The sequence below is a fragment of the Petaurus breviceps genome, unplaced genomic scaffold (assembly GCF_028583685.1).
Source record: "Petaurus breviceps papuanus isolate PSGF00001 unplaced genomic scaffold, PetGlider_PUasm1.0 37, whole genome shotgun sequence".
Classification (NCBI taxonomy): Eukaryota; Metazoa; Chordata; class Mammalia; order Diprotodontia; family Petauridae; genus Petaurus; species Petaurus breviceps.
This window is the reverse complement of record NW_027186296.1, coordinates 19,719,653-19,741,971: the sequence shown is the minus strand read 5'-3', so window position 1 is coordinate 19,741,971 and position 22,319 is coordinate 19,719,653. Positions and strand designations below refer to the sequence as shown.

Here is a 22,319-nt window from a genome sequence, read left to right as displayed (position 1 = left end):
CAGGAAGGAAGGGCAGTGGAACTGCAGGAAGCAGTTAAGTGCCTACTATGAGTGGCTACTGTGGTAAGCGCTTGGAAAACAAAGAAAGGTAAAAGACCATCCCTTCCCTCAAGGAGGTCACAATCAAATAGGCCAAGACAAGACATAAAAGAAGCAGAAAAGCAAGGGGTAAAAGAGGGAAAGGAGGGAGGGCACCCAGCTAAGGGCATGAAATCCTACAGCCAGGTAGGAAATGATAAGCTGTCTTCTCTAGGTCCCTTCCTTATGGGAGGGGCTCTCTGAAGCCCACCCTCCAATCTCTCCCATCAGAGAGAGAGAGAGGCATAAGGTGCAAAGGGTACTAAGAAGGTGAGAGCCTCAGAGCTCATTAAATCTTGCAGGAAAATGAGTTTCTGGAGAAAATGATGAAATCCAGGTGAAAAATGAAGGTCAGAAAGGCTCTCCCCAAGAGTGTATGAAGCAGAGCTGAGGTCTTCTCAGACTGATTGAAAACTCACCTCAGCTCAACTTGAACACCACCCCATCCAAGCTTGTGACAAAATCAGGCCAATAAGTGAAGGTAGAGAAACCTTTATATACCTCAGCTGAGAAGAGGCCAATTGGGTGTTTATCATGTAAATGTTGACATGCACTATGCATTTCTTTCCCTTTGTAAGTAGATAGGAATAAGTGACATGGTACCTCCAATTATCTCTCTTTCTAGTGGCCAATGGAAATATGTTTCTTAAAAGCACCTCAGTCACATGCCATGAAGTTACACTAAATACCAAGAGATACATCACAACCAAAACTGTGCACAATAACTGTAAGTCAATCATCAACAATTATTTATCAAGTACCTACTATGTCTGCAATGGGTACTGCAGGAAGCTAGGCCCTGAGAAATTTTGCAATATGAAAAAAGAAGACATACAAATATAGTAAGCAACATTTAAATTAATTATGTTTAACATTAATTATATCATCCCTTCACCATACTATTATAATACTACTTCACTCTATCTCCCTAATCCAAGGCAACCTGTTTCACAATTTTCTATGTAAATTACAAGTCCATATTGCCTCCTCTAGAGACTTTATCCTTATTCTGATCAGTACTAATCATCTTCAAGCCCACTATAACCCAATTTGTCCATATCCTCACCTCAAAATCAAAATGTCCAAGACTAACCTTATTATCTTTCACTTTAAACCTGTTCCCCATTCTATATCATTATTTCTAACAGTGACACCAACATTATTCACTTCAGGCTTCCATATCCATTTTCTTCACCCCTCATATTTAATAAGTTATCAAGTTCTGCTGATATCTCTGCAATATTTTTTGTACCCTGTCCATCTCCTTGGTGCTACCTTCTTAGTAGTGATCAGAAACATACAACTAGACTACTGAAATAATCTCCTAACAGTTCTTCCCACCTCCATACTCTGCCCCATCTATTAAACAGTCACTTCCAGATTCATCTTCTGTATACCCAGATATGGTCATATTTCTTCAATGACTCCTAAGTAAGTTCAAATTCCTAGGTCTAGCATTCAAAGGCACTCCAAAAGATGGCACTACCTTCCCTTACTTGCCTTATCTCACACTACTCCCCATCAAGAACGTTATTATCTAATCAGATTTTGCAACTCTCTATACTCCAAATGTAGTTTCACACTTCTGTTCCCTATTGTTGCTCCCAACTCCCTTACCTGACAGGTAAAGAAATTGAGGCCTAGAGAAGTTAAGGGATTTGCACAAGGTCACACAGGTAGGAAATGGCAGACAGTACTTGAAATGTCCTCCATTCCCTGTGCCAGTTGAGTTTGTTACCCATCCTTTAAAGATGAATTCAAATGCCCTTCTTCAGATTCACAGAATTTCCAAGTTTAAAAGGCATTCAGCAACCACAGGACCATACATTTATAGCTAGAAAGGACCTGAAAAAAAATCACCTAGTCCAGGGGATCTTAACCTGGGATCCAAGAACTTGCTTTTTAATATTCTGATAAGTATATTTCAATATGATTGGTTTCCTTTATAATCCCATTTATTTTATGTCTTGAAAAACATTATTCGGAGTTTGTAAGCTTCACTAGGATGTTACGCATACTATGACAAAAAAAAAAAAGGTGAAGAGCCCTTGATCTATTCCAACCCCCTTATCTTACAGACAAGGAAACTGAGACCTAGAGAAATTAAGTGATTCATCCAAAGTTACACAGGTAGTAAATGGCAGAGTCAGTATTTGACCTCAGGTTCTCTCATGCCAAGGTCAGTGCTCTTTCCATGAAGGGTCACCTAGTCTATATCATGCCTGAAAAAGAATCTCCTCTACAACATACCTAAAAAAAATGATTCTCCAACCTTTGCCTATAGATGACCAACAAGGTGAAACATACTATCTCCTGAAGCAGTCCAATGCTTCCATGCTTGGACAATTCTAATTATTAAGAAGTTTTTCCTTTCATCAAGCCTAAATCTGACTCTTTGACTGTCCATTGCCCTAGTTCTGCTTTGGGCCACAAGGAACAAATCTAAGCCTTCTGCCACATGACAACCCTTCAAATACCTGAAGCCAGTTATTATTTCCCATAAGTCTCCTGTTTTCCAGGCAAAACACCCCAGTTCCTATGCTCATATGGCATGATCCTGAGGCCCTTCACCATTCTGGCTGTTCTCCTATGGATATTCTCCCACTTATCAATGTCATTCTTCAAATATAGCACCCAGAACTGAATACAATACACTAGGTATTGTCCGATTATGGCAGAATACAACAATATTATTCCCTCCCTTGTCCTGCATTTTTATGTCGCTCTTATTAAAGCCTAAGAGCATATTAATTTTTGTGGCTGCCATATCACAATTTTCTTATACTGAGCTTGATTTTGCTTTACACCAAATGTAAAACATTCAGCCCTATTAAATTTTATCTTGGGGGATTTAGCCAAATATTCTAGCCTATCAAAACTTTTTGGGTCCTCTTTCTGTCATCCAAAAGTAGCTCTTTTTCTAACTTAACTTTGTTATCTGCAAATCTGATAGCCATGGCAACTATAGCTTTTTCCAATAATTCATCAATATAAATCTTAAACAACACAGGAATAATATTAACACAAATGTTAAACAATATAAATGTCAGTTTCCTCTATCATCAAATGGTTATAATAATAGCACCTACCTCATACCTGGTGAAGATGAAATGAGATAATGCATGTAAAATACTTTTAAACTCTAAAGTGCTATGTGAATGTGAACTGTTATTAAGCGGTCTATAAATTACAGTGTATACAGCTCTAATAAAAACATAAACCATGCCTGCTTTGATTCAATGTGCATGATGGCTATAAATTTAAAGATAATATTAAATCACAGAAATTTTACCAACATACCAACTCTCTTCTCTAAGAGGTTTCCTTGTTGTGCCAGCTTGATAGCGTGTATATAGCCAAAGGAAGATTCATACCCAAGCATTTCACAATATATAAGTCTCACCATACATTCCTTCATCAGTCTCTGAAAAAAAATTAAGTGTTTAAACAATGGATCTTATGTTCTTTTATGACCAATCTATAGGAAAGTCACTTAGAATGATAGTGTTGGACACAGGACCAAGACCTATGTTACAGGCTAACCATGTATATGTACGTGAATTTGGTTGATGATACAATGTTTTATTAAGGAGGTACAGTAATGTTAAAGTGTATAAGCTATAACTAGCTGAATGCTGAATAAATTCTCGTTATACTAAGTCATGTTTTTAAAATGCTGAAATATTCTGGCATTGAAAAAAGTACATTTATTTTTTTTAAAAGTATTAAAATATACTTAGTTAAAAGCCCCCCCCCACACACACACACCAACGTATTGTGCCCCGGTGGCTTACCTACAACTAAGATCTATCCTTCCAAAAAGCCTTTCCCTTAATGAATGTTTTAAGTTAATTTTCCTATTGAAAAGAGTGTTCTGACCAGCTGGCAAACATTTAATCAATTCAATAGCTATATTTCTCACTGCAAATTAATAAAATGGTATTCTAGTTTGTCCTCCACTAAATCCTACCCCAATGCTCCATCATGGCATGATGACCCTAGGGTATCAAAGGCTCTGCCAACAGAACACACACAAGCTCTTATAGCATCTACAATGTTGGAAGAGAATAGAGTGGCCCCTGTAATAGACTGAATCTGTTTTCCAACTTCCAAACCAGCTAATGACAGAGAGGAACCTGGTGATTAATTCTGAGCATGGCCACCCAAAAAACAAATAAAAATGAAAAATGGCTCTGGCCTGAGCAGTCCCTTTCTACTTCTGCAGGGACACTTGTAGAGTGTCATGAAAGGAGACAGAAAATGTGAAGAATCAAAGAACTTTTAGACTATCAAACTTTTGACAGCAAGTCAATATCTGACCAATGGTCAAAGAGTAGACATGTTATTAGAGGAGCTAAAGCATATCAATCTTGACATTCTTGCTATAAATTAAAGCAGAAGGACATAGCAACTAAAGGGAAGGAAAGTTGCTCACAGGTACTCCTTTGAGAAGTCAAGAAGTTGATGAAGGAGGTTTTATCATATGCACAGAGGCAACAGGAAACATTATTTCATGGGATATTTTGTCATCACATACTGCAATACTGATGATAAATATCTGCAAGAAGACCACTATGAAAATAAGTGCAGTTTACGTAAGAACACTGGTTGCTGAGGATGAAGTAGTTGAAGAATTCTAGGAATAAGACCCTCCGAATCAAATCAACATGCATCCTAATACTTGGTAACTTCAATGCAAAGGTGGGGGAAAAAAGTATGAATAGGAGAACTATCTGGGACAGCAAGGTTCAAAAACCAAGAAGGAAAGAGTCCAGAGATTAAAAGGTTATACCAAAGTCTCATGCCACCATACCATGAATACTTTCTTCAAAAAAGAATCATACATGTTAGATGTGGCAAAAACCCAATAATACCATAAAGAATAAAGCAGATGATATTTTAAAAGGGATGAAAAGACTTGCTATTGCTGTAGGAGTTATCTCTGAGTCAGCTTTCTTTGTAGCCAAACCATCAACTCATCTGATGTAAGATCAGAAATTAGTTTTAAAAAAAGAAGAAAAAAAGATACAATATACAATTGAAACAACTTAATCCTGAACTACTTAAACAAACAACTGACAATCAAGAATGGAAAACAGACAACAGAAATGACACTGACATAAACTACAATAACTTTAATAAGAAGTTTAACCAATGTAAATTAACTACTATAACAGAGACCAAGAGTTCAGAAGATGCCTTAATCAGCACACATTTAGTTTATTGCCAAATAGAGAGAAGTGGCTGCCAAAAGCACAAGTGCTAAGATTATATGCTCATTTGCAAACAGTTACAAAGAAGGATAATAAATGGAAACCCTTTTGCTGGCACTATAAGCAATATCATCTCATAAAGCAGTGGAGATGGTAAAAGCAATTTAGAGAAAGGTTGACAAAACATACAACGAAGCAAAGTTATTCCAAATGTATTTAAGAAAGGAAATGGAAGCAGGACAACAAACAGAAGAGAAATGAAAAAGATCTGCAAAAAACATTTTAACAAGTTGTTCTCTTCATTGAGGACAGTGAGACTTCCACTTCTGCAACCTAAAAAAACAGTCCCAAATGTGCCTATAGAGGAGGAAGAAATGGCACTAAAGAGAATAAAAATTAGTAAAACAGCCAGTTTAGACCAAGCATTTATAGAAGAGTCCTAATGGCTCCAATAGAGACAGTGTTGAGGAACCAACATTCAAGGTCTCTGAACGATACCAAATGCATGGAAAAAATGTCCAGCCTTATTAATATCAAAAAACAGTAATCACGAGAACGTGATGGGAGGGCAGAGGCAAGATGGGGGAGTAAAGGCAGAGATATCCCACATTCCCCTCCAGACAACCTTAAAATCGTGCCTCAAAATAAATTCTGCAGCAGCAGGACCAACAAAAGGACAGGGTGAAACCATTTTTCAGCCCAAGACACCTTAGTGGCCTGGCAGGAAAGGTCTGTCTCACTGGCGTGAATGGAGTGTAGTCCAGCACAGGCCATGCCCCAGCAATTCAGCAGCAGGGTGGGTTTGGGGGGGAGGAGGGAAAGGGGACTGAATCAGCAGCAGTGGCTTCTGGAGCTCTCTGCTCACAGCTGGGAAGGGAGTCGGCAAGGAGATTACTGGGAACCCTTTGCTGGCACTATGAGCAGTACTCTCATACAAGGTTACAGATCACAGTGTCAGAGCAAGAAGAAGCACTAGTACACTAAAATGTATAGCCACAAATGAACACAGTCACCCTGGTCACACACAGAACAACCCTGATCACAGTTGCAGGGTGGAAAAGAATGCTTGTGGTTGTTCATAGACCAGAAGAGTAGTGACCACACCTCTCCTTAGATCATACCACCTTGGAAGTACCAAAAACTTACAAACCCATCCTCCTCCCCTCCACCCAAAGTAGCTCTGCAAACAGAAGCAAGGAAAATCACAAGCTTGAGACCCTGCCCCCTATACTCTAGGAACAGAGCCCAACTTTAACGCAAAGTTAAAAGTCAAGAAACAGTCTGGGAAAACAAACAAAGAACAACCACCATCCAAGCAAAACAAAACAAAAATACCTGACCACAGAAAGTTATTATGGTGACAGAGAAAGCTAAAACATAAACTCCAAAGACAACAAAATCAAAACAGCTACATCCAATGCCTCAAAGAAAAATGTGAATTGGCCTCAAGCCCAAAAAGAATTCCTGGAAGAGCTCAAAAAAGAATTTTCAAAATCAAATAAGAGAGGCAGAGGAAAAACTTGGAAAAGAAATGAGAGTGATGCAAGAAAATCATGAAAAAAAAAGAGTCAACAGCTTCATAAAGAACGTACAAAAATTGACTCAAGAAAATAACACCTTAAAAAGTAGAATAAGCCAAATGGTAAAAGACAGACAAAAATCCCCTCAAAAAAAGAACTCCTTAAAAAACTGGCCAAATGCAAAGGAGGTAAAAAAGCTTTGGGCAAGTGAAGCTAATGATTCCATGAGACATCAAGAAACAACAAAATAAAATCAAAAGAATGAAAAAATAAAAATATGAACTATCTGATTGGAAAAATAAATGACCTGGAAAACAGATAAAGAGAGATAATTTTTAAATTAATGGACTTTTTATTTAATTACTATTTATTTAATTAATTATTTTTTGTTTAAAAATAAAAGTCAAGATCAATAAAAGAACATAGAAATCACATTTCAAGAAATAATCAAAGAAAAATTACCCTGATAGCCTACAATCAGAGGGTAAAACAGAAATTTTAAGAATCCACTAATCACTTCTTGAAAGAGATCTCAAAATAAAAATTGCCTAGAATGTTATTGCCAAATCCCAGAATTCCCAGGTCAAGGAAAAAATATTACAATCATTCAGAAAGAAACAATTTCAATATCATGGAGCCACAGTCAAGATAAAACAAGACAAATCCACATTAAAGGATCAGAATTGGCAAAGAAGCAAAAGTGAATATAATCTGAAAGGGGGGAAAACTGATATTTAATGAAACAGAGGACTTACAAGCATGAAGAGACCTAAGCTGAACAGAAAATCTGACTTTCAAATGCAAGACACAAGAGAAGCATAAAAAAGTAAACAAGAGAACTCATAAAGGATTCAATAAGGCTAGACTATTAACATTCCTACATGGGAAAATGATACCTCTAACTCCTTATTTTATCATTATTAAGGCAGTTAGAAAGAGTATACATAGACAGAGGGCACAGGTGTGATTTGGCTATGCTGAGATGATATCTAAAAAAATAAAATTAAGGGGTGAGAAAGGGGGAGGGATTGGGAAAAATTGTAAGGGAGAAGTAGAATGGGATAAATTATCTCACAAAAAAGAGGTGTCAAAGAGCATATGCAATGGAGCAGAAATAGGGGAGTGGCAGACAACCCTTGCTGAACCTCACTCTTTTCGGGATTAGCTCAAAGACAGAATAAGATACACACTCAATTGAGTATAGAAATTTATCTTATCCTACAGGGAAGTAAGAGGGGAAGGACACGCAGGAGGAGACACTGATGAAGGGAGAATAGATTGGGGAAGGTTGTGGTCAGAAGTAAAACACTTTTGAGGAGGGTCAGGGCAAAAGGAGAGGTAAAGAGAGAGAGAGAGAGAGAGAGAGAGAGAGAGAGATAACAGGAGGAAAAATTAAATGAAGGGAAATATACAATAACAATGAAAAAATTAAGTTTCTCTGATAAAGACCGCATTTCTCAAAAATATAGAGAACCAAGTCAAATTTATAAGAATATAAGTCATTCCCCAACTGATAAATGGTCAAAGGATATCAACAGATAGTCTTCAGATGAAGAAATCAAAATTATTTATAGTCATATAAAATAATTCTCTAAATCCTTATTGGAGAAATGCAAATTAAAATAAATCTGAGGCACCATCTCATACCTGTTAGATTGGCTAATATGACAGAAAAGGTAAATAATAAATGTTGGAGGAGAGGTGGGAAAATTGAGGCACTAATGCACTCTTGGTAAAGTTGTGAACTAATGCAACCATTCTGGAGAGCAATTTGGAACTGTGCCCAAAGTACTATAAAACTATACATACCCTTTGACCCAGCAATACCACTATTAAGTTTATATCCCAAAGAGATTTTTAAAAATAAAAATAAAAGGAAAAGCAGCTATATGTATAAAAATATTTATAGCAGCTCTTTTTGTGGTAGCAAAGAATTGGAAATTGAGGGGATACCCATTAATCGGGGAATGGCTGAACAAGTTCTGGTATATGACTGTGATGGAATATTAATGTGCCATAAGAAATAATAAGCAGGATGCTTTCAGAAAAACCTAGAAAGACTTAAATGAACTGATGCAGAGTAAAGTGGGCAGAACCAAGAGAACAGTGTACACAGAAACAAAAATATCATAATGATGATCAACTGTAAATGACTTAGCTATTCTAAGCAATGCAATGAACCAAGAAAATTATGAAGGACTTATGATGAAAAATGCTATCCATCTCCAGGGAAAGAACAGATGAAGTATGAATACAGATCAAAGCATGCATATTTTTTTTTTTACAATTTCTTGGGGGGGGGGGGGTTTGGTCTGTTTTCTTTCACAACATGACTAACATGGAAATATGTTTTGTTTAACTGCAAATGTACAACCTATATCAAATTTCTTGCCCTCTCAATGAGGGGAGAGGGGAAGGAGAAAGTTTGGAACTCAAAAAAATTTTTTTTAATGTTAAAAAATGTTTTTACATGTAACCAGAAAAAATAAAATATTTTAAAAATAAAAATAGATTATTAACTACCGACCTATTCTCCCATCTATACAATATATTTGTAAGAGTCATTTATATATAAATCAAGGGCATCCTTGATGAAGGTATTAATAGGGAATAACAAAGCTTTCATAAGTAATATTTTAACTGAAACATCTAGAGGACTTACGTTCCCACTGCTTGTTTGTTATGAAAAAGCAATTGATTCCATAAAACAAACATTGTCCTACAGGCTTTTTCATAACAAAGTATATCCTATCCATATATCACAATCATTCAAGATGCATAGGATAACAGATTTAGACCTAGCCTAACCCCTCATTTTAGAAGATGAGGAAACTAATAAGACATAGAGAGGTTAAGCAACTTGTCTTCCTTAACACCAAATTCAGTGCTCTATCCACTATACCATGCTCCTGAGTCCTTAGAAGATGTAACAGAAAGAACCCTGTCGAATGATCCTTTCACAATGAGCATCAGAAGCATAAAACAGGGAGATATGTACTAAGAATGTCTACTTGCTAGATTACAAGATGCATTTGGAAGGACAAATATGGACCTTATCCAACAGTAGGTATATCTAGGACAGACATATAGATAGACCACAAATTGGGCCCAGAGTTGAACAGAAGGAGAACCAGCTGGACAGCTTTCAGGAAGATGAAAATTTCTTTTATTAACCAAGTCTCCCACAAAAAGCAAAGGTCTATATTTTGAATACTATCATTCTACCTATGTTGCTGTAGCAGTAAACCAAATGGAAATGTGTATGGTGGGTGTGCACAGGCCACAACATATAACCAACAAGGAATTCTAAAGAATAGGAGTAAAATATGTCATCAAGAAATTATATGAGGAACAGCAGAGACTAGTCATATAGAAAAAACAAGGGATGACAGGTAGACATCCAGAGTGTTGCAATGGTACCCTTGCAATGTCTCATACTGATAAACACATATAGGGTTCATCTAATTGATGAACTAGATGCTATATATAGTTCTAATCCCCTAACATCACCAAACAACAGTCTCGTCTCAAACCTATCCGCATTAACTTTTCAAACTTACTAGTGTGGTACCAGGTGCAGAAACAGTTGCCTTCAGACTAGCCAGCTCCTGCTGAATTAATTTCTCTTCCTCCTGTAAAAATTATAAATATATCATTATTAAGTATTAATAACAATAATAGCTAGTATTTCTATAGCAATTTAACCTGGCAAAGCACTTTACATGTTCCTCACAACAACCCTATGAACTGGGGTACTATTATTATCCTCATTTTACACATATGAAAACTGAGGCTGAGAGATTAAGTGACTTGCCCAGATTTACACAGCTAGTATGGATCTGAGGTATCCTTAGAACACAGGTCTTCCCAATTCTCTGTCCAGAGCGGCACCTAGTGGCCTTTAACTCACATGATCACTTTCTTTTTAAACTCTAATGGTATAGAACAAAGGGATGTTGAAATTATTCCTGTCATAAATAATATCAATTAAAATACTGCTTTACAAATCAGTTATTTTGATAAATGTAAAGTTTTATGGCATTAACACTGACCAGATTATTTTCATTCAATATGACTAAAGGCACCAAAAGTATCCAATTCCCAGGATATCTTGGATTATATGACAACTTTACAACCAAAGAAGGTTATGGGTCATGCACTACTATCCTTCCCCTCCTTTTATGACTTTCACTATCAAACTCAATAGTGGACAGTCTAAAAGCTTCATCACAAATAAACCATTCCCATCTTCACTCAAATCTCTATAACCCCTCATGACCAAGCTTAAATGAAGTAAGTGGAAAAGAATGGAAGATAGAAAGTTGTGGAAGGATTTTCCTTTACCTGTCTTGCTACATAAGTATTGAAATGTCTTGCTGAAGTTAAGGAAAGAGAAAGAAAAACAATGAAAATCCAAAGAAAGTGATTTTCTGTTTTAAATAAGTTTCACAAATATCTTTTGCTTTTACAACAGTTATATCTGGATATAAATCCTCCTCTAGCACTGAATTCTCCCTTATAACAAGGAAAAAACAGATAAGCAAAACCAATATGCTGCCCACATCTGATAGCATGTGAAACATTTTCTATATTGTTCTCTCAGTACTACTTACTTCACTCCACATTAATTCATAAAAGTCTTTCCATACCTATTCTATGAGAATTCTCTGAATTCTTCGTATTTATCATCCCTTTCTACACAATAATACTCCATAATATTCATATACTGTTCCAAAATTTGTTCAGCCATTCCCAATTGATGTGAACCCACTGTTTCCAGTTTTCTGATTATCACAAAAAGCACAATAATGAATACTTCAGTATTTATAGGGTCTTTCTTTCTCTCTTTGACCTCCTTTGAATACATGTCCAGCAACAGGACATTGGGAGAAAGAGTATGTATGGATTCATCACTTTAATAATTCCATAATGTTTTCTGGAACTGTGAAATCTGAACTTTAAAAAAAAATCTTAAATTTTGTCATATCCTTGTTTTTACACTGCTTTTTTATACATCCCCATCTCATCTCCTACTCTACCTAAGGAGCTATCTCTTATTAAAAAAATTTTTAAAGATTAAAAAACAAAGAGGAAATAAGATCAACAAAATGTTTATGAGTATATGTCCACACCTATAGTCCATTATGTCTGCAAAGAAAAGGAAATATATTTTCTCAACTCTTGATACAGTGTTTGTACTCTGAGGATACACCTCAGGAACACGGGAGTGGGGAGATAGTGTCAAATGGAAGAATTTTTTTCAAAGTCCATGTAATTTTAATGAACAAGGTTGGCCCCAAAGAGCTGAGAAAAATGCACTTAATTTCTCTGGGTCTCAGTTTTGTCATCTGCAATAAGAAAAGATTGAACTCTGACCACTAAGGTTACTTCTAGCTCTAAAGCTAAGATGTCATGATTTGTCAGTCATATATTTCTTGTATATCCCTTATGCCACTTGTCTATGGATCACTGCTAAAGAGACACTACAGCCTACCCATTTGTCTTTTGGGTCACCTGTAACTTTCATTCTTTGAAGGCTGAGGTGTTCTAAGATTTGCACTGGAAGAACATCAGTGTTTAAAAAAAAAAGTTGAGGTTCTGTGCTGTGGAATAGCTTGGGAAAATTAAAAGCACTATGCAATTTTCCAAAAAGTAATCTAGCCCACACTCTTCCTCCTACTCAATCTTGGGCCCAACTCATTGTCTACCTGCCGAGACTATTCTTTTTTTTTTTATTTGATTAACAAATGTGTATTTTTCTCTCTGGCCCACCTATTTTCCTACCCCATCAAAAATAAGTAACCCTTATAACAAACAGGCATGGTCAAGCAAAATAAATTCCAACTTCAGCCATTTCCAACAATGTGTCCCTCATTCTGTATATGTAGTCCATCATCTCATTATCAGGTGGTGGGTAGAATTAAAAATTACATAGACTTAAAAAAAAAAATTCTTCCATTTGACATTATCTCCCCACTCCCATACTCCTGAGGTATGTCCTCAAAGAACAAACACAATGTAAAAACAAGGATATGACAAAATTTAAGATTTTTTTTAAGTTCAGATTTCAGTTCTGGAAAACATTTTGGAATTATTAAAGTGTTGTTTTTATACTATAAATTGCTCTGCTGATTCTTCTCCTTCAGTCTCCATAGATTCAAATGGAGTTTCCTCAGTTTTTCTGAACCTGTCCTCCTCTTTCATCTTTTCTTACAGCATGATAATATTCCATTATGTTCCTATGCTATGCTTTGTTCAATTGATAGCACTCTTAGTTTCCAGTTCTTTGACACCAATATTATCATACATATACATCCTGATTTACTAATCCAATTGACTGACATCCAACTCTATGGCCTAACAAGATAATATACATTCTTCATCTGATCCTTCTATATGGATAATATGCCAATCTCTATCAAATAATCATGGACTTCCTTAAAGAGGTACTGTAATATTCTGGGGCTTGACATAATCAGCACAACATGAGCTATAAAAGGGTCCATCTTGAGGACCTCTCTATCTTCAATGAACTCCTATCCCATTTAATATTATGTAGAACTGCTTCCACAACAACGCTACATATCTCTGATGAGAATGTGTCTCCCTGTTTTGTATTTTGATTTCCAATACTAATCGGTCAGCTACTAGTAGCCCGTGTTTCCCCGATAATAAGACCTATCCCGAAAATAAGCCCTCCCCTTACTGTAAGTTTCCTCTAAAATAAGCCCTCCCCCCAAAATAAGCCCTATTGAGATTGCTACTGTAGTGAAGGTGATCCCCTGCGCTACACGCTACATTACGGTACCCTCTGTATGCACCGTCCCCCCCCGTGAAACGCATGCCGCGCTCCGAGCTGCATCCAATCACAGCTGCAGCAGTGAGCGCATCATCCTGTTCTTCCCCAGTGATTTGCTTATTGAATAAAGGTACATTTTTTTGTTCACATTTACCTGTTTATTAAAATTGCTGTCAATGTTCATTAAAATAAGCCCTCCCCTGAAAATAAGCCCTCTGGTGTTTTTCTGTCCAAAAAAATTGATAAGACAGTGTCTTATTATCGGGGAAACACGGTATATGTGTAAAGGCTAATGTATGCACATTCAAATTCTTGCTGGAAGAAAGCCCTTAGGCCATGGTTTGCTCTATAGTTGCTCTTTTTTGTTAGCAACAAATGCAGGATAGAATATTTTCTCCACTCTGAAAGGGGTCAGGATAGAATAACATCTTATTAAACATTTGAGTAAATAGTAATTTACCACAGACATCAACTCCTTAAATAATGATTTTCAGGTATTAAACAGACTCCTTCTAATTGACGACTTTTCTAAGGCTCCCTTTCTTATAGTTGCTACAACATTCCTTCAGTGACAGCTTTCCTTTAACAATGAAACAGCAAAATAATTTTTTAGCTTATAAATGCCTGAAGGCTTGGCTCATACCTGTACAACTTGCATGTAGCACTTACCAGTCTTTCTGTAGTTAGTAAATATGTTATACTTATCCACTTTCTAGGAACTTCAGTTAGCTGTTTCTCAGCAAATTTTAAGTTTTCCCAAGATCCCTTCACTTTACTTACCTAACAAAACACTGGAAGACTTGAAAGATCCCTCAACTAAGTGCTCCACACTATTAAATGTGATGGTTTACATCATCATCTCTCACCCTGAGGCATTTTATCAGTCTGATATCTTTGGTTCCTATTTTTCCCCTCACCAACCCATTTTTCACACAACAGCCACCAAAACATTACCAACACAAAGGTATAACCATGGTACACTCCTGTTCAAAAATTTTCATTGGCCCCCTACTTCTTACAGAATAAAAGGTATATTCTTCAATGTGGCATTTAAGGTCCTTCTAATCTAACTCCGACCTACTCTTCCAGACTTATCTGACACTACTCTTCACCTTCCTACATATATTTTAGTTCCAATGAAATGAAACCATCAACTATTCCCCAACTTTGTCCTGAAATAAACATAATGTTTTAATACCTACCAAATACATAGCAAGATATGACCAGATGGCCAGAAATATACATTAAAAACCCACTATCTTCCATAAACTAAAAGATGACAAATCTTATACTACACATAAAGACCTCAAAATATCTGTGAGAATTCAAATACACTTTATTAGAACTGGCATGTCACCACATACATAACTGTTTCCTACAATCCCCCATACATACCACTGGATAACATCTTAATAGATGTAGCCATACTAAATACCAATAATAATCACATGCAAACCATAACAACCTTGCTATCTTGTCTGTTAACAGTATTTGTTCCAAGGTTTTCAGTCGGTCTAAAGATGGGCTTATACTCCAAAACTTTTATTCAAATTGCAAAAGTTATTCTAATCACCTGCACAATGGTCCATATAACAATACACATAAAAGAATAACAGCAGGATAGCAAGGACCCTTTCTATCTGAATGCTAATGAATTAAGATGATACTAAGATTATTACTAAATAATAATTGATACTTGTGTTTTTCATTTGCAAAGCATTTTGTATTATTATCTCATTTGGTATCCACAACACTGGAAGATCCATGCTCTATCTACCTTTGGCTGATAGGTGTTGCGGTGTGTAAGCACGCTGACTCGGAGTCAGGAAGACCTGAGCTCGAATTCTGCCCAGATACCTACTGTGTGACCTTGGGCAAATCACTTAACCTCTCAGAATAATTTTTCCCATCTGTAAAATGGGGATAATAATAACATCTACCTCACATGATTATTGTGAATCTCCAAGGAGAGAACATATGTGCACTTTGCAAACTTCAAAGTACTCTATAAATGCTATTATGTTATTGTTAGTCCTTTGTTTTCGAAAAGGGCCAATGACCTGATGAGGGTGATATTCTCACTTGCCCATGATTTGGATTTTGAGTGAAGCAGTTACACAGTCATCAGCCTCACTCTCTCTTCCAGTAGTCGAAGTCCAGTGATAAGACAAAAATCAAGACTGGTGATAGCCCAGGATGCAATGGATGACCCTGGCATCTTGAAAGTCTGACCAAGTTCTAAGGACTCCACAGGACTTGTTTCAGCCACCTTCATGGCTGTTGGAACAAATTATTCTCATCCACCCATTCTGCAGGGAGAAATCTTCACACATACTTGGGGAAAACATCCCTCTAACTCACTAACACATTTGAGACCTGTTGTAACCCTCAACCTGGGTTAGCCCTTCTTCAGAAAGTTTTACCAAGGTGTGGCTGCTGTACATGCTACAGTTTCTTGGAGCCACAAGTTGAGATTATATATATATGTATTACACAATATATATGGATAGCTTATATGTACATGTTTACATATGCATTATGCTCATGTTATTTGGTTTAGACTTGTGATTTCACTGGAGTAAGGAACTCCCAAGTACCAATAAAGATCAGGCTATTCTTCAATTCAGTCTTGGAATTTCATGGAGGTTAAGCAATTTATCCAGGGTCATAGGGCCCATCTATATTTGAAACAGTACTTGAAACCAGGTCTTCCTGAGTGTAAGTCTAGCACTCCATCCACTGTGCCACAATACCTACAAATCTATGCCCTGGATATTTCCAAGATGCCACCTCCACTAAGAAGCCTTCCCTGATCTGTAGCCTCCCCGCAAATGAAAACAATCTCTTCCTCCTCAGACTTTCCTAGATCACTTTGCTTCTCTCCTTAGCCCTTATCATATGCTATCCTGTATCTAGGAGTTCAGGGGTTACTGTATTTGTTCCAAGGCTTTCAGTCAGCCTAAAGATGAGTTTACATTCCAAAAGTTTTGGAATGGAACAAATCTAGGGGTTAAGAATCAGAGATCTGAGTCCAAAACCTGTCTCAAGCTCTTACTATTTGCACGTCAAGTGATCTTTCTCAGCCTCAATTCAATCTAATAAACATTCATTACATGCTTAATATATGCCAGGGACTGTGCAGGTGCTAAGGCTACAAATGGGGGTGGGAGTAAAGAGGGAGAAGCAGTTACTGCCTTCAACGAGCTTAAGATCTACTGGGAGAAGACAACATACACAAGGAAGCTGAAAGGGGGAGGGGTTAATTGGGAGTAAATATGCCTCAAAAGTCTCAGTTTCCTCATCTGTAAAAACGGGGATAATAGCAACCTACTGTTGTGAGGATCGATAAGACAACATACCTAAAATTCCTTGCAAACTTTAAAGTGGTACATACGTGAATTATTAATTATCAATAACCACTAGTATCAATAACCATTGCTCCTTAACTCAATAATACACACACACACACTATCCCCTGAAGACCTTAAACCCTTTTAGGGAAGGCATTTTGATATTCTTTTCAGCTTTAGGGACCCTTAATAAACATTGGTCAAAATGCATTAGTCCCTGGCAGGTCATGTGAGAAATCTCCTACTTCAAGCGGGGAAATGGGTCAGTCAGTCACTAGCAGTCAGGGAGACCCGAGTTCAAATTCTTTCTCAAGCCCCTACAATCTGCAAATCCCACGATCTTTCTCAGCCTCGGTTCAACTCAATCAACATTTATTAAGCATCTACTAAGTACTAAGGCTGGGGGCAGTCCCTGCTCTAGGGAAGCTCGCCGGCTAAAGTCACTCGAGTAAAAGCAAAAACTGTGGCTTAGGAAAACCCCGGGGGTGCCGAGGACCCTCGCACGTTTCAGGCACTAGTCTGGAGAAAGCCTCCCGGAACGCCCCTGCACCTGAGTCAATGTTGGGGGCCCTCCCACCTCCCCGGCCGTCCCCAGCCCAAACAGCAGCGAGACTGCCCCACCCCACGAGCTGAGGGGGGATCCCAGGGAGGCACCGGCTGAAAGGGGGCCTTGGCCGAGGAGGGATGGCGAAGGGGCCCTAGGCGGGGAGGGGCTTCCAGAGGGGGGAAACCTGGCTGATGTGGGGTGTCCGGGGGATCCTGCCCGGCTGAGGGGCGTCCCGGGGAGGGTTTGGCTGAGCGGGGAGCCCGAGGAGCCGCCCCCTCGCCCCGCCTCCCCTCCGCGGACACCTACGTGCTTGGACGTGAGCGCGGTGATGCTGCGGATGAGGCTGCCCAGCCGGGAGGAAACGGACACCCGGGGCACGCCGGAGCCGCCGGCCGCCTGGTGCTGCAAAAAGAGCCCAGGCAGCGCCGTTAGGGTCTTCTCCACTATATCGCTCATCGCAGTCCCCCGACTTCCTTCCTCATCCCGGAAGGCCCAGCGTACCCCGGGCCTGGCACGCACTTCCTGTTTATTTGAAGAAGAAAACTTTATTCGTGCCTTCAAAGTGAGCATGAACATTGTCGCATAGTGACCACCGGGCGGCGCTAGAGTCTAGAGAAAATTCCCACCAGTCATAATTTCCGAGTTTGCGGAAGTGTGAGCTTTGAGATTTCCACGAGGCTTGGGTGCGCTGGGAGCTGCTACTGACACCTCCCGGCAAAACCTCCATAAAAACCATCCCGCTCAACCCCACCCCTCCACCAGAATAATAACATTTAGATACTGCTTTAAGCTTTGCTTTACCTATAGTATCTCATTTGATCCTTTTAAAAGTGAGATGTGTCACAGATAATATTATTCCCATTTTACAGATGAGAAGATTGAGGCTATGAGAGGGGTAAATGCTTTATCCAGGGTCCACATTCAAATGCAGGTATTCTTAGCACCATATAGGCACATTTACCCTTTCTGCTTCATTTCTGTCTTCCCTTATTCCCCCGATTCCTAAAGCCCACATCCATACCTACAATGCACTAGTTTACCTGGGATGCCCTCTACTGGAATTTGGAAGTGTATATCTCTGTCCTATACTTAGGTAGAGGACCTTTCAGGGTGTGAGTTCTATCATCCTACCAGAATGCAAGCTTCTGGAGGACAGAGACTGACTCATTTGTATCCTCAAGCCCTAGCACATAGTAGGGCTGGGGACTGGACCTATGATTCCAGAGGCTAAGGAATTCCCTGGAATAGGAAACTCCCTTGGACACATCCTGGATCGCACATTTTCTTTAACTTAACAATCCTAGAGAGTTGCCTAGAAAGTACTGAGAGGTTATCACTTGCCCAGGGTCACACATCCTATAGGTATCATAGATTGAATTTAAACCCAGATCTTCCTGTCTCTATCCACTAGGCTAGGCTGTCTCTCAGTGATACAAAGTAGGTTCTTAATAAATGCTTGTTGATTGATTGACTCAATGCCTGGACACCATACAGTGAACAAGGTGCATCATTCATAGCTGAACATATTCTTTTCCTTTTATATTTAGTACCTTCCTCTGTATTCCCTCTGCATCTCTGATCTGTTCTGACCAGTCACTAGGGAACACTGGAGGTAGAAGTAACAGGATTTTTCACATAAAAGGACATATGCCATTATGAAACACTTTTAAAGGGACATACATAGACTAAGACATATACTAGGTATTTAAATTAACTTTTTTTTTGCATGAATGAATCTGTAGGCCAGTCACTAGCCCCAGCGGGTGAGGCAGAAATCATGGACTTGTGGGGAAGGAAAGGAGAAGTACATGGGAAAAAAATGAATTGGCAGCATGAAGTACAGTGGAAGAATTAGCTTTAATGTCAGATGACCTGGATATGAAAACCAGCTTTGACATTGCTTAGAGGTCAGGGAAGGAGAAAGTGTTAAAAAGCAAATGAATTACATTCTAAATTGTTTTCAGCTTGAAAGATTAATAAGAGAAGTGGCAGTAATGGCAGCAACCTTTCCAGACAGCGTCCTACCTACACCTCTGTCCCTGAGCACCTGACTAGGACAAAAACTCCCTTCCCCCACTCCCAAGGTGAACAAAGTAATGACCTTCAAAAGCCCAGGAAATTCTCCGACTCCAAGCTAGGAATGCTTTCCAGGTGGGCACGGCAACCCAGGAATGCCTCTAGGATCTAGATATCTGACCCTGGAATCATTCTTTGGTTCTGCACCATAATTTCTGCTTCCCAAATCCCCCTCTCTTTGCCCAATACCTGCCCTTGGGCTTGTTTTCCCACTTCTGATGCATAAATCCTCTTTCCTGCCTAATAAAGATGAAAAATGGAAAAATACGGTGGAAAAAATATTGAAATGGGAGTCCAGAAACTTAGGGCTTGGTCTCAGTTCTTCCACTAACTAGCAATGTGACCTCAGGCAAATAATCATCTTTCAGCTCAATTTATTCGTCTGTAAAATAAGAAGATCAGAGTAGATCTACAAAGTTTGAAATTCTATTCTTTTAAATTGTAGCATATTCTCCTGACTTTTGTGGAGCTTAATGTATCACCTAAGGACAGGGTATTATGGGAAAGGGTGGGGAGTTTGGGGGCAGAGGTATGAACAGGAATTTCTGTGCAAGGTTCAAACACCTGTGTGAACCTTAGGTGAGTTTGTGAGGAGCAAGACACCATGCCATGGTGGAGAAAAGGAGACCCTGAGACAAGGGCATGTGGCCTTCTCCTTGGGGAGACTAGTAGATGGGATGGACTGAGAGAGAAACTCACCTGAACCCATTTGCTGGTAGCTTTCCATTTTAACTAATGATTCTTGTAAACCAGGTGCCCCTCCATCATTTCTATACTTCTGAAGGACTGGCAAATTTTGTCAGTACCTTCAAAATTTGGTGCCTTGGGACAAAGATCAGGTTTTCCCTCCCTAGTTACAGCCCTTTTTAGAGACAGGAAGTAGAAAGGAATTAGGACTTCGCTTAGAAAGATTTCTTTCCTCCTAAGTAATATAAAGACAAAGGAGTTTGCAGAAGGGGGTAGTTAGGGTAACAAATAGACGGCCTTTCTAGACTATTAGTGAGGCCACATGGTAGGGAAAAGGCTGGAGAAGAAGCCACTATTAATGAAGTGTTGTGCCCTCATTCATGAAATTTTCCCTCCCAGTCTCACCTCATCCCACCTCCCCTCTCATACCCTTTAGTGGAGGTAAAATACAGCAGAAAATCTCTACCACCTTTACTCAAGGCCAAGTTCTTCCCAAAAGCCAGTCAATAAGAAGGTGAAGGATTCAACCAGAGGACTCCCAGGAGAGCAGGGGGTGACCATCTTGAAGCCAGATGAAAGTCCAAGTCAGGCAAAATGAAAAGTACTACTCTCACCTTACTGGGATTTCAGGTTTCCCAAGAAATTGATATAAACCCCAAGGACTTCACTTCTGATAGGGCACTTACAGAATATCACAGGTCTTAGCACATTCAAATCAGACCTGAGTCAGTGCTACAAAATAACTATCATGTCTGTCACATTGGCTAAAGAGTATTCAGGTCTTTGAATATGTTCTGGGTAATGTCCAGAAATTCTCAGGGTTTTTTTTTTTAAACTTTACAAAGAAATATTTACTTCCAAAGCAAAACTACAAAAAGCTTAGCCTTGTTCCTATAGGCAAGAAGTCTAGGTCATTTTGAATGCCAAAGAACATATGAATATTTGTACTAAGTAGAATTATGTCTTGTATAAGATAGGAGAAATGTAAAGATAAACATCTATATTTACTTTCTTTAAAGTCTTTCAAGCACCTAAGATTTTTTGTTGTTTAGTTGTTTCCAATTATTTGCAACCCCATTTGGGGTTTTCTTGGCAAAGATACTGGAGTGGTTTGCCATTTCCTTCTCCAGCTCATTTTTCATAACCAAGGTTATGTGACTCGCCCAGGGTCACATTGTTAGTAAGTGTCTGAAGCCAGTTTTGAACTCAGGTCTTCCTGACTCCAGGCCCAGTTCTCTATCCACTGTACTAGCTAACTACCCATTAGCTAAAAATAATTTAATTCAATTTCAACCTTTAAGTGTCTACTGTATTCAAGTCACTTTGCCAGTACCTGTGTCTTAGTTCCAATCAATTATCAGAAAATTAGTAATCTAGGGATAAGCTAATGATTTTTTCCCCAATAAGGTTTACCTAGCAGAAGATAGCTATCCTATTCTCATTCCATTGCCTGCAGTCTCCCCACCATCAACCATCTCCCCTCCACTGGAAACAAGGATGCCACTCCCAGCTCACCCCAGTTCTGCCAGGTGAACTTTTTGCTCTTAATAACAAAAATAGATATAAATTTGTTATTTAAAGGATATTAGACTGAGGGGACCTCAAATTCCCTTCTTCCAGCCTCAGATGCTATTAGCTTATGAACTTAGTCCTAACCTCGTCCAAACTCTTCATTTTACAGATGAGTAAACTAAGGCTCAATGAAGATAATTGGTTTTGCCAAGGTCATGCATCTAAGGGCAGAATCCAATGAGAATCTAGAACTCCTATCCCCAAGACCAGGATCTTTTCCTTTACAATTAGAATCGTAAGCTCAGAGTTGGATGGGATCTTAGAGGTCATTGAGTCTAACCAGGGGTGAGGAACCTTTGACCTCAAGACCACATGTGGCCCTCTAGGTCCTCAGGTGCAGCCTTTTGACTGAGTCCAAGTTTTTTGTTTGTTTGTTTTGTTTTGTTTTAAGCAATTGGGGTTAAGTAACTTGCTCAAGGTTACACAGACAGTTATTTCTGGGTGTGGTGCTGAGTATCTGAGGCCGGATTTGATCCA

General features: G+C 38.7%; 2 protein-coding genes across 3 annotated transcripts in view; one reads left to right on the top strand and one right to left on the bottom strand.

Moving 5' to 3' along the window:
- AP4E1 (adaptor related protein complex 4 subunit epsilon 1) overlaps nucleotides 1–18,033 on the bottom strand; it is an 84,318-nt gene extending 66,285 nt beyond the window's left edge. The window contains exons 1-3 of one of the 2 annotated variants that reach the window (XM_069098044.1): nucleotides 17,814–18,033; nucleotides 10,372–10,443; nucleotides 3,379–3,502 (exon numbers count right to left, since the gene is read on the bottom strand). In XM_069098044.1, the coding sequence (XP_068954145.1) occupies nucleotides 3,379–3,502; nucleotides 10,372–10,443; nucleotides 17,814–17,963 (346 nt within the window). In that variant the 5' untranslated portion in view covers nucleotides 17,964–18,033. Of the gene's footprint in view, nucleotides 1–3,378; nucleotides 3,503–10,371; nucleotides 10,444–17,813 lie in introns of those variants that run through there. The other variant, XM_069098045.1, reaches the window with a different exon arrangement.
- SPPL2A (signal peptide peptidase like 2A) overlaps nucleotides 1–22,319 on the top strand; it is a 375,774-nt gene that overhangs the window by 167,295 nt on the left and 186,160 nt on the right. The window lies entirely within an intron of this gene.